The sequence below is a fragment of the Entelurus aequoreus genome, linkage group LG28 (assembly GCF_033978785.1).
Source record: "Entelurus aequoreus isolate RoL-2023_Sb linkage group LG28, RoL_Eaeq_v1.1, whole genome shotgun sequence".
Classification (NCBI taxonomy): Eukaryota; Metazoa; Chordata; class Actinopteri; order Syngnathiformes; family Syngnathidae; genus Entelurus; species Entelurus aequoreus.
Window position 1 is genome coordinate 18637035 of NC_084758.1, and position 14331 is coordinate 18651365.

Sequence of the window (14331 nt, forward strand, 5' to 3'; positions counted from 1 at the left end):
TATTTGTAATATTTGTAATACACTTTTTTTTAAATAGTATTTGGGTGTAAATTTGGCTTCTGTTTGTAAAACAAAAAATGGAAAAAGACATTCCTGTGAGTGTCTCTATAAAGTGTGAAGTCGCCATGTCTGTTTTCCATAACAAAAACAAAACCACAAACAGAAGTCACTTTTTTCATGTAGAAGGGTTCAAAATTAACAAACGTGGAGAATTATAAAGTGTGTGTGTGAGTGTGTGTGTGAGTGTGAGTGTGAGTGTGAGTGTGAGTGTGAGTGTGAGTGTGAGTGTGAGTGTGAGTGTGAGTGTGAGTGTGAGTGTGAGTGTGAGTGTGAGTGTGAGTGTGAGTGTGAGTGTGTGTGTGTGTCATGTGAAGTCGCCATGTCTGTTTTCTATAACAAACAAAACAGAAGTCACTTTTTTCATGTAAAAGGGTTCAAAAGTAACAAACGTGAAGAATTATAAACTCTGTGTGTGTGTATCTATTTGTGTGTATGTGTATGTGTGTATATATATATATATATATATGTATGTATGTATGTATGTATATATATATATGTGTATGTATGTATGTACAGTATATATATATGTGTGTGTGCGTGCGTATATATGTCTATAGATTTATATTATGTGTTATGAGTTTATATTACATGTGTTAAGTGTCTAGATGTGTATTACATGTATTAGTAAGTCTCTATAGATGTATAGTACATATTAGTGTCTATAGATGTATATTACATTTGTTAATAAGTCTCTATGGTTGTATATTATGTGTTAAGTGTCTATTAATAGGTGTGTTTAGATGTATATTACATGGGTGTGTATAGATGTATATTACATGGGTCTATAGATGTATATTACATGGGTGTGTATAGATGTATATTACATGGGTCTATAGATGTATATTACATGTGTGTGTATAGATGTATATTACATGGGTCTATAGATGTATATTACATGTGTCTATAGATGTATATTACATGTGTGTGTATAGATGTATATTACATGGGTCTATAGATGTATATTACATGGGTCTATAGATGTATATTACATGTGTGTGTATAGATGTATATTACATGGGTCTATGGGTCTATAGATGTACAGGTATATTACATGTGTGTGTATAGATGTATATTACATGGGTCTATAGATGTATATTACATGGGTCTATAGATGTATATTACATGTGTGTGTATAGATGTATATTACATGGGTCTATAGATGTATATTACATGTGTGTGTATAGATGTATATTACATGGGTCTATAGATGTATATTACATGGGTCTATAGATGTATATTACATGTGTTAATAGGTGTATATAGATGTATATTACATTTGTTAAAAAGTCTCTATTGTTGTATATTATGTGTTAAGTGTCTATTACAGACCTGGGCATTGTACGGCCCGCGGGCCGCATCCGGCCCTTTGCGCATCCCTGTCCGGCCCGCGTGAGGCCAATCAAAAATTTCAAAATACATTTCAAAAAGTATCTATGTCGAGTGTGCAATACAACGGTGCTGCTTTTGTTTTGAAAAGCGTTATTTGTATTACTTCCGTGTGGACGTATGCGCGTGTGCGATTGTGAGTGAATTGAACGGCGCAATAACAAATTACAAAATAAAGTTTAAAAAACATCTATGTCGTGCGCGCAATACAACTGTGCTGCTTTTATTTTGAAATGTGTTATTCATGCCATATGTCCGGGGGGAACCTGTGAGTGCAGGTGCACAGCGACAAGTGATGAGACGCTAAAAAAAGAAAAGTTGATGACGAATGGCGTGTTTTGGACTGGCAAGTATTTCTTTACATAAATTAATGGTAAAGCCGTGTGCTTAATGTGTGGTACACAGCTTGCTGTGTTTAAAGAATATCATTTTAATCGCCACTACACGAAGAAACACGAGGGAAAATACCGGAATGTGTCTGATGAAGCGCGCGCAAGGGAGGCTGATGCGTTGATGGTAAAACTGCAAACCCAACAAGGACTTTTTGCCATATTTCACACCCCCAGAGATGCAGCCGTCAGGACAAGTTTCGTCATTTCTCACAAAAGCGCCAGAAAAAGTAAGGCGTTTTCTGACGGAGAGTTTATTAAGGAGTGCTTATTGGACTCTGTTGCGCTGATAATGCCCGGAGACATGGACTGTTTTTCGCTAACTTTGGATGAGATCTGCGATGTACGTGACACCTCCAGCTGCTCTTCTTCTTATGTGGGATAACTGCAGACTTTCAAATCACGGAGTAGGTGGCAGCCATGCAGTCAATTGAAGAGACAACCACAGGTAATGACTTGTTCACATAGGTAAATGCGTGTTTGGACATGTTAGGACTGAAATGGGACAAGCTGGCAGGTGTGACAATCCAATCCAATCCACTTTATTTATATAGCACATTTAAACAACAAAATGTTTCCAAAGTGCTGCACAACAATATTAAAAACAATATTCAAATATTATCCTTAGCTCCACCAATGACTGAATAAAAAGAAAAAACAATTACATATAAAACCAATATAAAAAACAATATAAAATAAATATGATTAAAAACTATTTTTAACAACAGATGGTTGTCCAAATCTGATGGGGAAAAATGTTGGACAATGCAGGATAAAGTGACCATCAAAAGCAATCTGCTTTTGTATAAAGTTAAGTGAGGTTAAATTAAATTATTATTATTATTATTAATTATTATTATTATTATCATCATTATTATTTATCTTACGGTATATCAAAAATAATATTGAGCAAAATTTAATTGAAATATTGTCGTGTGGCCCTCCAGCAGTGCTCGGGTTGCTTATGCGGCCCCCGGTGAAAATTAATTGCCCACCCCTGGTCTATTACATGTGTTAATAGGTGTGTATAGATGTATATTACACGTGTGCATAGATGAATATTACATGTTAAGTCTATAGCTGTACATTACGTGTGTGTTAAGTGTCTGTCATGTGTTAATAAGTCTGTCATGTGTTAATAAGTGTCCATTGCATGTGTTAATAAGTTTATATTAAATTATTAAGTGTCTATGACATGTCTATTACATGTGGTATTAAGTGTCCATGATGTGTCAATAAGTGTCTATTTTATGTGGTAATAATTGTCTATGACATGTGTTAAGTGTCTGACATGTTTATTACATGTGTCATTAAGTGTCTATGGCATGTTTATTACATGTGTTAATAGGTGTCTATGACATGTTTATTACATGTGTTAATAGGTGTCTATGACATGTTTATTACATGTGTTAAGTGTCTATGACATGTCTGTTACATGTGTCAAGTGTCTATGATAGGTTTATCGGGTGTGTCATTGTCTATGACATGTCTATTACATGTGTTAAGTGTCTGGTGTGTGTTATTACGTGTCTATGACATGTTTATTGTATGTGTTAATAGGTGTCTATGACATGTTTATTACATGTGTCAAGTGTCTATGATGTTTATTACGTGTGTCATTAATTGTCTATGACATGTCTATTACATGTGTTAAGTGTCTGGTGTGTTTTATTACGTGTCTATGACATGTTTATTACATGTGTTAATAGGTGTCTATGACATGTTTATTACATGTGTCAAGTGTCTATGATGTTTATTACGTGTGTCATTAATTGTCTATGACATGTCTATTACATGTGTTAAGTGTCTGGTGTGTTATTACGTGTCTATGACATGTTTATTACATGTGTTAATAGGTGTCTATGACATGTTTATTACATGTGTTAAGTGTCTATGACATGTTTATTACATGTGTTAAGTGTCTATAACATGTTTATTACATGTTTCATTAAGTGTCTGACATGTTTATTACATGTGTTAAGTGTCTGTGACATGTTTATTACCTGTGTCATTAATTGTCTGACATGTTTATTACATGTGTTAAGTGTCTATGACATGTTTATTACATGTTTCATTAAGTGTCTGACATGTTTATTACATGTGTTAAGTGTCTGTGACATGTGTTAAGTGTCTATGACATGTCTATTACATGCATTAATAGGTGTCTGACATGTGTTAATAGGTGTCTATGACATGTGTTAATAGGTGTCTATGACATGTTTATTACATGTGTTAAGTGTCTGATGTGTGTTAATATGGGTCTATGACATGTGCTATTACGTGTCAATGACATGTTTATTACATGTGTTAATAGGTGTCTATGACATGTTTATTGCATGTGTTAATAGGTGTCTATGACATGTTTATTACATGTGTTAAGTGTTTATTACATTTGACATGTTTATTGCATGTGTTAATAAGTGTCTATGACATGTTTATTACATGTGTTAAGTGTCTATGACATGTTTATTACATGTGTTAATAGGTGTCTATGACATGCTTATTACATGTGTTAATAGGTGTCTATGACATGTTTATTGCATGTGTTAAAGGCCTACTGAAATGAATTTGTTTTATTTAAACGGGGATAGCAGATCTATTCTATGTGTCATACTTGATCATTTCGCGATATTGCCATATTTTTGCTGAAAGGATTTAGTATAGAACAACGACGATAAAGATTGCAACTTTTGGTATCTGATAAAAAAAAAGGCTTGCCCCTACCGGAAGTAGCGTGACGTAGTCAGTTGAACATATACGCAAAGTTCCCTATTGTTTACAATGATGGCCGCATGAAGTGAGAGAGATTCGGACCGAGAAAGCGACAATTTCCCCATTAATTTGAGCGAGGATGAAAGATTTGTGGATGAGTAAAGTGCAAGTGAAGGACTAGTGGGGAGTTGAAGCTATTCAGATAGGGAAGATGCTGTGAGAGCCGGGGGTGACCTGATATTCAGCTGGGAATGACTACAACAGTAAATAAACACAAGACATATATATACTCTATTAGCCACAACACAACCAGGCTTATATTTAATATGCCACAAATTAATCCTGCATAAAAACACCTGCGTGTTTGTTATGCTAGCTCCTAGCTCCTCTGCTAGCTCCTAGCTCCATAGAACACGCCAATACAATTCAAACACCTGATCAACACACACAATCACTCAGCCCAAAAGACCGTTCACCTAACCCAAGGTTCATAAAGCTTATATATTTTTAAAAAGTTACGTACGTGACGCGCACATACGGTACGGTACGTGTTATGCTAACTCCTAGCTCCTCTGCTAGCTCCTAGCTCCATAGAACACGCCAATACAATTCAAACACATGATCAACACACACAATCACTCAGCCCAAAAGACCGTTCACCTAACCCAAGGTTCATAAAGCTTATATATTTTTAAAAAGTTACGTACATACGCAAAAAAAAGCCAAAGCTGCATACTCACAGTAGCACGTCTGCGTCTTTGTCATCCAAATCAAAGTAATCCTGGTAAGAGTCTGTGTTGTCCCAGTTCTCTACAGGCGTCTGTGTATCCAAGTCAAAAGCCCTCCTGGTTAGAGTCTCTGTTATCCGAGTTCTTCCATCTTGACTGCATCTTTCGGGAATGTAAACAAAGAAGCGCCGGCTGTGTACTGTTGTGGCTGACTACATTCGAAAAATACGTCCATTTCGCACCGACAACTTTCTTCTTTGCTTGCTCGGCTTCCTTCTCCATAATGCAATGAACATGATTGAAACAGATTCACGAACACAGATGTCCAGAATACTGTGGAATTATGAAATGAAAACAGAGCTTTTTCGTATTGGCTTCAATGTGGAAGGCATACCCGTGTTCGCCGGTCTACGTCACGCGCATACGTCATCCTCAGAGGCGTTTCGAACCGGAAGTTTAGCGGCAAATTTAAAATGTCACTTTATAAGTTAACCCGGCCGTATTGGCATGTGTTATAATGTTAAGATTTCATCATTGATATATAAACTATCAGACTGCGTGGTCGGTAGTAGTGGGTTTCAGTAGGCCTTTAAGTATTTATTACATGTGTTAATAGGTGTCTATGACATGTTTATTACAAGTGTTAAGTGTCTGACATGTTTATTACATGTGTTAAGTGTCTATGACATGTTTATTACATGTGTTAATAGGTGTCTATGACATGTTTATTGCATGTGTTAATAAGTGTCTATGACATGTTTATTACATGTGTTAAGTGTCTATGACATGTTTATTATATGTGTTAATAGGTGTCTATGACATGTTTATTGCATGTGTTAATAAGTGTCTACGACATGTTTATTACATGTGTTAAGTGTCTGTGACATGTTTATTACATGTGTCATTAAGTGTCTGACATGTTTATTACATGTGTTAAGTGTCTGTGACATGTGTTAAGTGTCTATGACATGTCTATTACATGCATTAATAGGTGTCCGACATGTGTTAATAGGTGTCTATGACATGTTTATTACATGCATTAATAGGTGTCCGACATGTGTTAATAGGTGTCTATGACATGTTTATTACATGTGTTAAGTGTCTGACGATGTGCTATTATGTGTCTATGACATGTTTATTACATGTGTTACTAGGTGTCTATGACATGTTTATTACATGTTATTAAGTGTCTATGACATGTTTATTACATGTGTTAAGTGTTTATTGCATGTGTTAATAAGTGTCTATGACATGTTTATTACATGTGTTAAGTGTCTACACATGTTTATTACATGTGTCAATAGGTGTCTATGACATGTTTATTGCATGTGTTAATAAGTGTCTATGACATGTTTATTACACGTGTTAATAGGTGTCTATGACATGTTTATTACATGTGTTAATAGGTGTCTATGACATGTTTATTACATGTGTTAATAAGTGTCTATGACATGTTTATTACATGTGTTAAGTCTTTATTACATGTGTTAATAGGTGTCTATGACGTGTTTATTACATGTGTTTATTACATGTTAAGTGTCTATAACATGTTTATTACATGTGTTAATAGGTGCGTATGACATGTTTATAGCATGTGTTATTAAGTGTCTATGACATGTTTATTACATGTGTTAATAGGTGTCTATGACATGTTTATTACATGTGTTAAGTGTTTATTACATGTGTTAATAGGTGTCTATGACATGTTTATTACATGTGTTAATAGGTGTCTATGACATGTTTATTACATGTGTTAATAGGTGTGTATGACATGTTTATTGCATGTGTTAATAGGTGTGTATGACATGTTTATTACATGTGTTAATAGGTGTCTATGACATGTTTATTACATGTGTTAATAGGTGTCTATGACATGTTTATTACATGTGTTAATAGGTGTCCATGACATGTTTATTACATGTGTTAATAGGTGTCTATGACATGTTTATTACATGTGTTAATAGGTGTCTATGACATGTTCATTACATGTGTTAATAGGTGTCTATGACATGTTTATTGCATGTGTTAATAGGTGCGTATGACATGTTTATTACATGTGTTAATAGGTGTGTATGACATGTTTATTGCATGTGTTAATAGGTGCGTATGACATGTTTATTACATGTGTTAATAGGTGCGTATGACATGTTTATGGCATGTGTTATTAAGTGTCTATGACATGTTTATTACATGTATTAAGTGTCTATGACATGTTTATTATATGTGTTAATAGGTGTCTATGACATGTTTATTGCATGTGTTATTAAGTGTCTATGACATGTTTATTACAAGTGTTAAGTGTTTATTACATGTGTTAATAGGTGTCTATGACATGTTTATTACATGTGTTAATAGGCGTCTATGACATGTTTATTACATGTGTTAATAGGTGTCTATGACATGTTTATTGCATGTGTTAATAGGTGCATATGACATGTTTATTGCATGTGTTAAGTGTTTATTACATGTGTTAATAGGTGTCTATGACATGTTTATTACATGTGTTAATAGGTGTCTATGACATGTTTATTACATGTGTTAATAGGTGTCTATGACATGTTCATTACATGTGTCATTAAGTGTCTATGACATGTTTATTACATGTGTTAATAGGTGTCTATGACATGTTTATTACATGTGTTAATAGGTGTCTATGACATGTTTATTACATGTGTCATTAAGTGTCTATGACATGTTTATTACATGTGTTAAGTGTTTATTACATGTGTTAATAGGTGTCTATGACATGTTTATTACATGTGTTAATAGGTGTCTATGACATGTTTATTACATGTGTTAATAGGTGTCTATGACATGTTCATTGCATGTGTTAATAGGTGGGTATGACATGTTTATTACATGTGTTAATAGGTGTCTATGACATGTTTATTACATGTGTTAATAGGTGTCTGACATGTTTATTACATGTGTTAATAGGTGTCTATGACATGTTTATTACATGTGTTAATAGGTGTCCATGACATGTTCATTACATGTGTCATTAAGTGTCTATGACATGTTCATTGCATGTGTTAATAGGTGTGTATGACATGTTTATTACATGTGTTAATAGGTGTCTGTGACATGTTTATTGCATGTGTTATTAAGTGTCTATGACATGTTTATTACATGTGTTAATAGGTGTCTATGACATGTTTATTGCATGTGTTATTAAATGTCTATGACATGTTTATTACATGTGTTAATAGGTGTGTATGACATGTTTATTGCATGTGTTAATAGGTGTGTATGACATGTTTATTACATGTGTTAATAGGTGTCTATGACATGTTTATTGCATGTGTTATTAAGTGTCTATGACATGTTTATTACATGTGTTACTAGGTGTCTATGACATGTTTATTACATGTTATTAAGTGTCTATGACATGTTTATTACATGTGTTAAGTGTTTATTGCATGTGTTAATAAGTGTCTATGACATGTTTATTACATGTGTTAAGTGTCTACACATGTTTATTACATGTGTCAATAGGTGTCTATGACATGTTTATTGCATGTGTTAATAAGTGTCTATGACATGTTTATTACACGTGTTAATAGGTGTCTATGACATGTTTATTACATGTGTTAATAAGTGTCTATGACATGTTTATTACATGTGTTAAGTCTTTATTACATGTGTTAATAGGTGTCTATGACGTGTTTATTACATGTGTTTATTACATGTTAAGTGTCTATAACATGTTTATTACATGTGTTAATAGGTGCGTATGACATGTTTATAGCATGTGTTATTAAGTGTCTATGACATGTTTATTACATGTGTTAATAGGTGTCTATGACATGTTTATTACATGTGTTAAGTGTTTATTACATGTGTTAATAGGTGTCTATGACATGTTTATTACATGTGTTAATAGGTGTCTATGACATGTTTATTACATGTGTTAATAGGTGTGTATGACATGTTTATTGCATGTGTTAATAGGTGTGTATGACATGTTTATTACATGTGTTAATAGGTGTCTATGACATGTTTATTACATGTGTTAATAGGTGTCTATGACATGTTTATTACATGTGTTAATAGGTGTCCATGACATGTTTATTACATGTGTTAATAGGTGTCTATGACATGTTTATTACATGTGTTAATAGGTGTCTATGACATGTTCATTACATGTGTTAATAGGTGTCTATGACATGTTCATTACATGTGTTAATAAGTGTCTATGACATGTTTATTGCATGTGTTAATAGGTGCGTATGACATGTTTATTACATGTGTTAATAGGTGTGTATGACATGTTTATTGCATGTGTTAATAGGTGCGTATGACATGTTTATTACATGTGTTAATAGGTGCGTATGACATGTTTATGGCATGTGTTATTAAGTGTCTATGACATGTTTATTACATGTATTAAGTGTCTATGACATGTTTATTATATGTGTTAATAGGTGTCTATGACATGTTTATTGCATGTGTTATTAAGTGTCTATGACATGTTTATTACAAGTGTTAAGTGTTTATTACATGTGTTAATAGGTGTCTATGACATGTTTATTACATGTGTTAATAGGTGTCTATGACATGTTTATTGCATGTGTTAATAGGTGCATATGACATGTTTATTGCATGTGTTAAGTGTTTATTACATGTGTTAATAGGTGTCTATGACATGTTTATTACATGTGTTAATAGGTGTCTATGACATGTTTATTACATGTGTTAATAGGTGTCTATGACATGTTTATTACATGTGTTAATAGGTGTCTATGACATGTTCATTACATGTGTCATTAAGTGTCTATGACATGTTTATTACATGTGTTAATAGGTGTCTATGACATGTTTATTACATGTGTTAATAGGTGTCTATGACATGTTCATTACATGTGTCATTAAGTGTCTATGACATGTTTATTACATGTGTTAAGTGTTTATTACATGTGTTAATAGGTGTCTATGACATGTTTATTACATGTGTTAATAGGTGTCTATGACATGTTTATTACATGTGTTAATAGGTGTCTATGACATGTTCATTGCATGTGTTAATAGGTGGGTATGACATGTTTATTACATGTGTTAATAGGTGTCTATGACATGTTTATTACATGTGTTAATAGGTGTCTGACATGTTTATTACATGTGTTAATAGGTGTCTATGACATGTTTATTACATGTGTTAATAGGTGTCCATGACATGTTCATTACATGTGTCATTAAGTGTCTATGACATGTTCATTGCATGTGTTAATAGGTGTGTATGACATGTTTATTACATGTGTTAATAGGTGTCTGTGACATGTTTATTGCATGTGTTATTAAGTGTCTATGACATGTTTATTACATGTGTTAATAGGTGTCTATGACATGTTTATTGCATGTGTTATTAAATGTCTATGACATGTTTATTACATGTGTTAATAGGTGTGTATGACATGTTTATTGCATGTGTTAATAGGTGTGTATGACATGTTTATTACATGTGTTAATAGGTTCTATGACATGTTTATTGCATGTGTTATTAAGTGTCTATGACATGTTTATTACATGTGTTAATAGGTGTCTATGACATGTTTATTGCATGTGTTATTAAGTGTCTATGACATGTTCATTACATGTGTTAATAGGTGTGTATGACATGTTTATTGCATGTGTTATTAGGTGTCTATGACATGTTTATTACATGTGTTAATAGGTGTGTATGACATGTTTATGACATGTGTTAATAGGTGTCTATGACATGTTTATTACATGTGTTAATAGGTGTCTATGACATGTTTATTGCATGTGTTATTAGGTGTCTATGACATGTTTAATACATGTGTTAATAGGTGTCTATGACATGCGTTAATAAGCGTGTCAATTGCAGATTCGAGCACCCAGGAGGAGAAGAGCGGCGAGCAGCCCAAGCAGAGGAAGAAACGTTCCCGGGCGGCCTTCTCGCACGCCCAGGTCTTCGAGCTGGAGCGCCGCTTCAACCACCAGCGCTACTTGTCCGGGCCGGAGCGGGCCGACCTGGCCGCCTCCCTGAAGCTGACAGAGACTCAGGTGAAGATCTGGTTCCAGAACCGCCGCTACAAGACCAAGCGCCGGCAGATGGCGGCCGACCTGATGGCGTCCACGCCGGCCGCCAAGAAGGTGGCGGTGAAGGTGCTGGTGCGGGACGACCAGAGACAGTACGGCCCGGGGGAGGTGCTGCGGCCCCCGCTGCTCTCCCTGCAGCCCTCCTACTACTACCCCTACGCCTACTGCCTGCCCGCCTGGACGCTGGCATGCGCCGCCAACCAGTGACCACACCGGGCGGGGACTCTATTTATTGCAACACTCCCAAGCCGGGAAGTCACCTTTGAACCAAAGAAGAAGTCAATCAAGGAGCCCTGAGGCTGATTGGACACTTAATTGTGGCCCCTCCTCCTTTCTCGTCACGTCCTACCTCTGCAGTGATCTGGACTTTATTGTTGCAGGCGTTATTGTTGTGATCTCTCTCTCTCTCTCTCTCTCTCTCTCTCTCTCTCTCTCTCTCTCTCTCTCTCTCTCTGTTGTGCAGTAAAGGTAGGCTCTTGGACCGCATGAAACACTCAACTTGTGGTGTTGTGGGCAAGGAGTGTGCCTCTTTAAAAGTGTGTTTGTTTTGTGTGTGTGTGTGTGTGTGTGTGTGTGTGTGGGTGTGTGTGTTTGGATGCTTCAAAGAATATTAAAACATACACTTCATATCATTTGGGGCTATTTTCATTCATCGGGGGACTTTTTACAGCGTGACGCGGCAATTTCATTCAAAAACAATGTCACCAGCGTGGATAGGCAGGGGCGTAACAGCACATTTTGGGACCCCGTACACAAGACTCCTGAAGGGCCCCTTTTAATCTATCTAACCACATATCTAGACAACCCCCCTAAATAATTTTGCATCTGTTAAAAAAAAACAGGTTTCAAAATAAAGTGGACAGAATAGGAATATAACCTGTCATTAAAGATCTAAATATAAATATCAAAATGTAAAGTAAAGATTAGCTAATACACCGATCATAATAATACATCATTATTAATATCATTACAATTTTGTTAGTTCATTTCCTGGGAGTTGTGTCTACACTGTCTTTAAAAAATGCAGACAACTCCTGTTTCTAACGTCATTTTAGGGTCCTTGAACGCACCACGCTTATGTGCAAAGAGGTGCAAAAGTGCAACTTTCTCCTACGCTGCCACATAATAGATTTATTATATTTTTACCAAATGAATGCTTAAAGGTGACGTTTGACGACGTTAAGTCGTCTGTGTTGAGTAAAGTATATTTTTGATAAATAGGTTTTAGATATTCTTACTTTGATTTCAAGTAACATTATTATTAAACTTTTACAGCTATTGTATATTATTTTGTTTTAACATTTAGGATGTTTTTTTTTAAATTTATTTAAATAATTTACATATTTAAATGACAGAGTTTTTTTCTTCTTGGGGTCCCAGTACAACATAGCTACCCCCCTACCCCCCACATTGCATTAAAAAAAAGAACCTGCTCAAAAAAGTGAAATAATGATATTAAAATATGTATTTAAAATAATTTTATTTCTGTATGTGTAGTTTTATAGAAGATTAAATTTAAAAAATAATTTGATTAAAAAAACAACTGCACAAATATGGATATGCATTCAATAAAATAAAATGTTTTAAATACATTTAAAAAGTGAAATAATTATATCAAAAAGTTCCAAAAAATATATAGAATTTTAGTGTGAGTAGTTTTATTGATTTAATTTTGAACGTTTAAAAAAAATAAAAACTGCACAGCTATGCATTTATTAAAGTCCATCCATCCATCCATTTCCTACCGCTTATTCCCTTTGGGGTCGCGGGGGGCGCTGGAGCCTATCTCAGCTACAATCAGGCGGAAGGCGGTGTACACCCTGGACAAGTCGCCACCTCATCGCAGGGCCAAAACAGATAGACAGACAACATTCACACTCACATTCACACACTAGGGCCAATTTAGTGTTGCCAATCAACCTATCCCCAGGTGCATGTTTTTGGAGGTGGGGGGAAGCCGGAGTACCCGGAGGGAACCCACGCAGGAGAACATGCAAACTCCACACAGAAAGATCCCGAGGCCGGGATTGATCTCAGGACTACTCAGGACCTTCGTATTGTGAGGCAGACGCACTAACCCCTCTGCCACCGTGCTGCCCATTTATTAAAGCAACCTGCTCTAAATTAATGTAAAAGAGTGAAATAATGATTTTTGTTTTTTTTAAATACATTGATAAAAAAATAACTTCTGTCATTGTGATCCAATTTCAAATAAAAATGAAAGACTTCATTAATAATGAGGTATTCATAAGTCCAGGTTTTCATCCAGCAATCGTTTTATTTCTAATAGACAACTATGCATGTTACACAATCTTCACGCACACAATTTACATTTCCATATTTCATTTGAATTGTAGTCATCATGTCAACACTCATACTTTGTACTTTATTTAGTTTCTATTTTTAGAACCTGATGCCCCAACATGAAAATGTCAATGTTGGGTTCGACTACATCAAATAAATGCACTAAAAAAAAAAAGTTCTTTAAAATCTACCACGAATTTGCGTCCTGAAAGATAATGTTGATGTGTGTTCTTGGATTCTGTGGCTTTAATCCAACAAACCATACATCAATAAGAAGAATCCACATCCTCAAATCGTCATATAAATAAGATGACCTTTTGACAGTTGAGAATCAACATCCACAAATCGTCTAATAAATAATTTTTTTTGACAGTTGAGAATTCACATCCTTAAATCGTCTAATAAATAAGATTTTTTGACAGGTGAGAATCCACATCCTCAAATCGTCTAATGAATACCATCTTTTGATAGGTGAGAATCCACATCCTCAAATAGTCTAATCAATAAGATCTTTTGACAGGCGAGAATCCAAATCGTCTAATGAATAAGAAAATCTTTTGATAGGCGAGAATCCACATCCTCAAATCTTCGAATGAATAAGATCTTTTGACAGTTGAGAATCCACATCCTCAAATTGTCTAATAAATAACATCTTTTGACAGGTGAGAAACCACATTCTCAAATCGCTATTG

General features: G+C 34.8%; 1 protein-coding gene across 1 annotated transcript in view; it reads left to right on the forward strand.

Annotated features, from left to right (window-relative positions):
• nkx3-2 (NK3 homeobox 2) overlaps window positions 1-11922 on the forward strand; it is a 24054-nt gene extending 12132 nt beyond the window's left edge. The window contains exon 2 of the mRNA XM_062039588.1: window positions 11121-11922. Within this exon, the coding sequence (XP_061895572.1) occupies window positions 11121-11542 (422 nt within the window). The 3' untranslated portion in view covers window positions 11543-11922. The remainder of the gene's footprint in view (window positions 1-11120) is intronic.
• Window positions 11923-14331: the final 2409 nt, after the last annotated feature.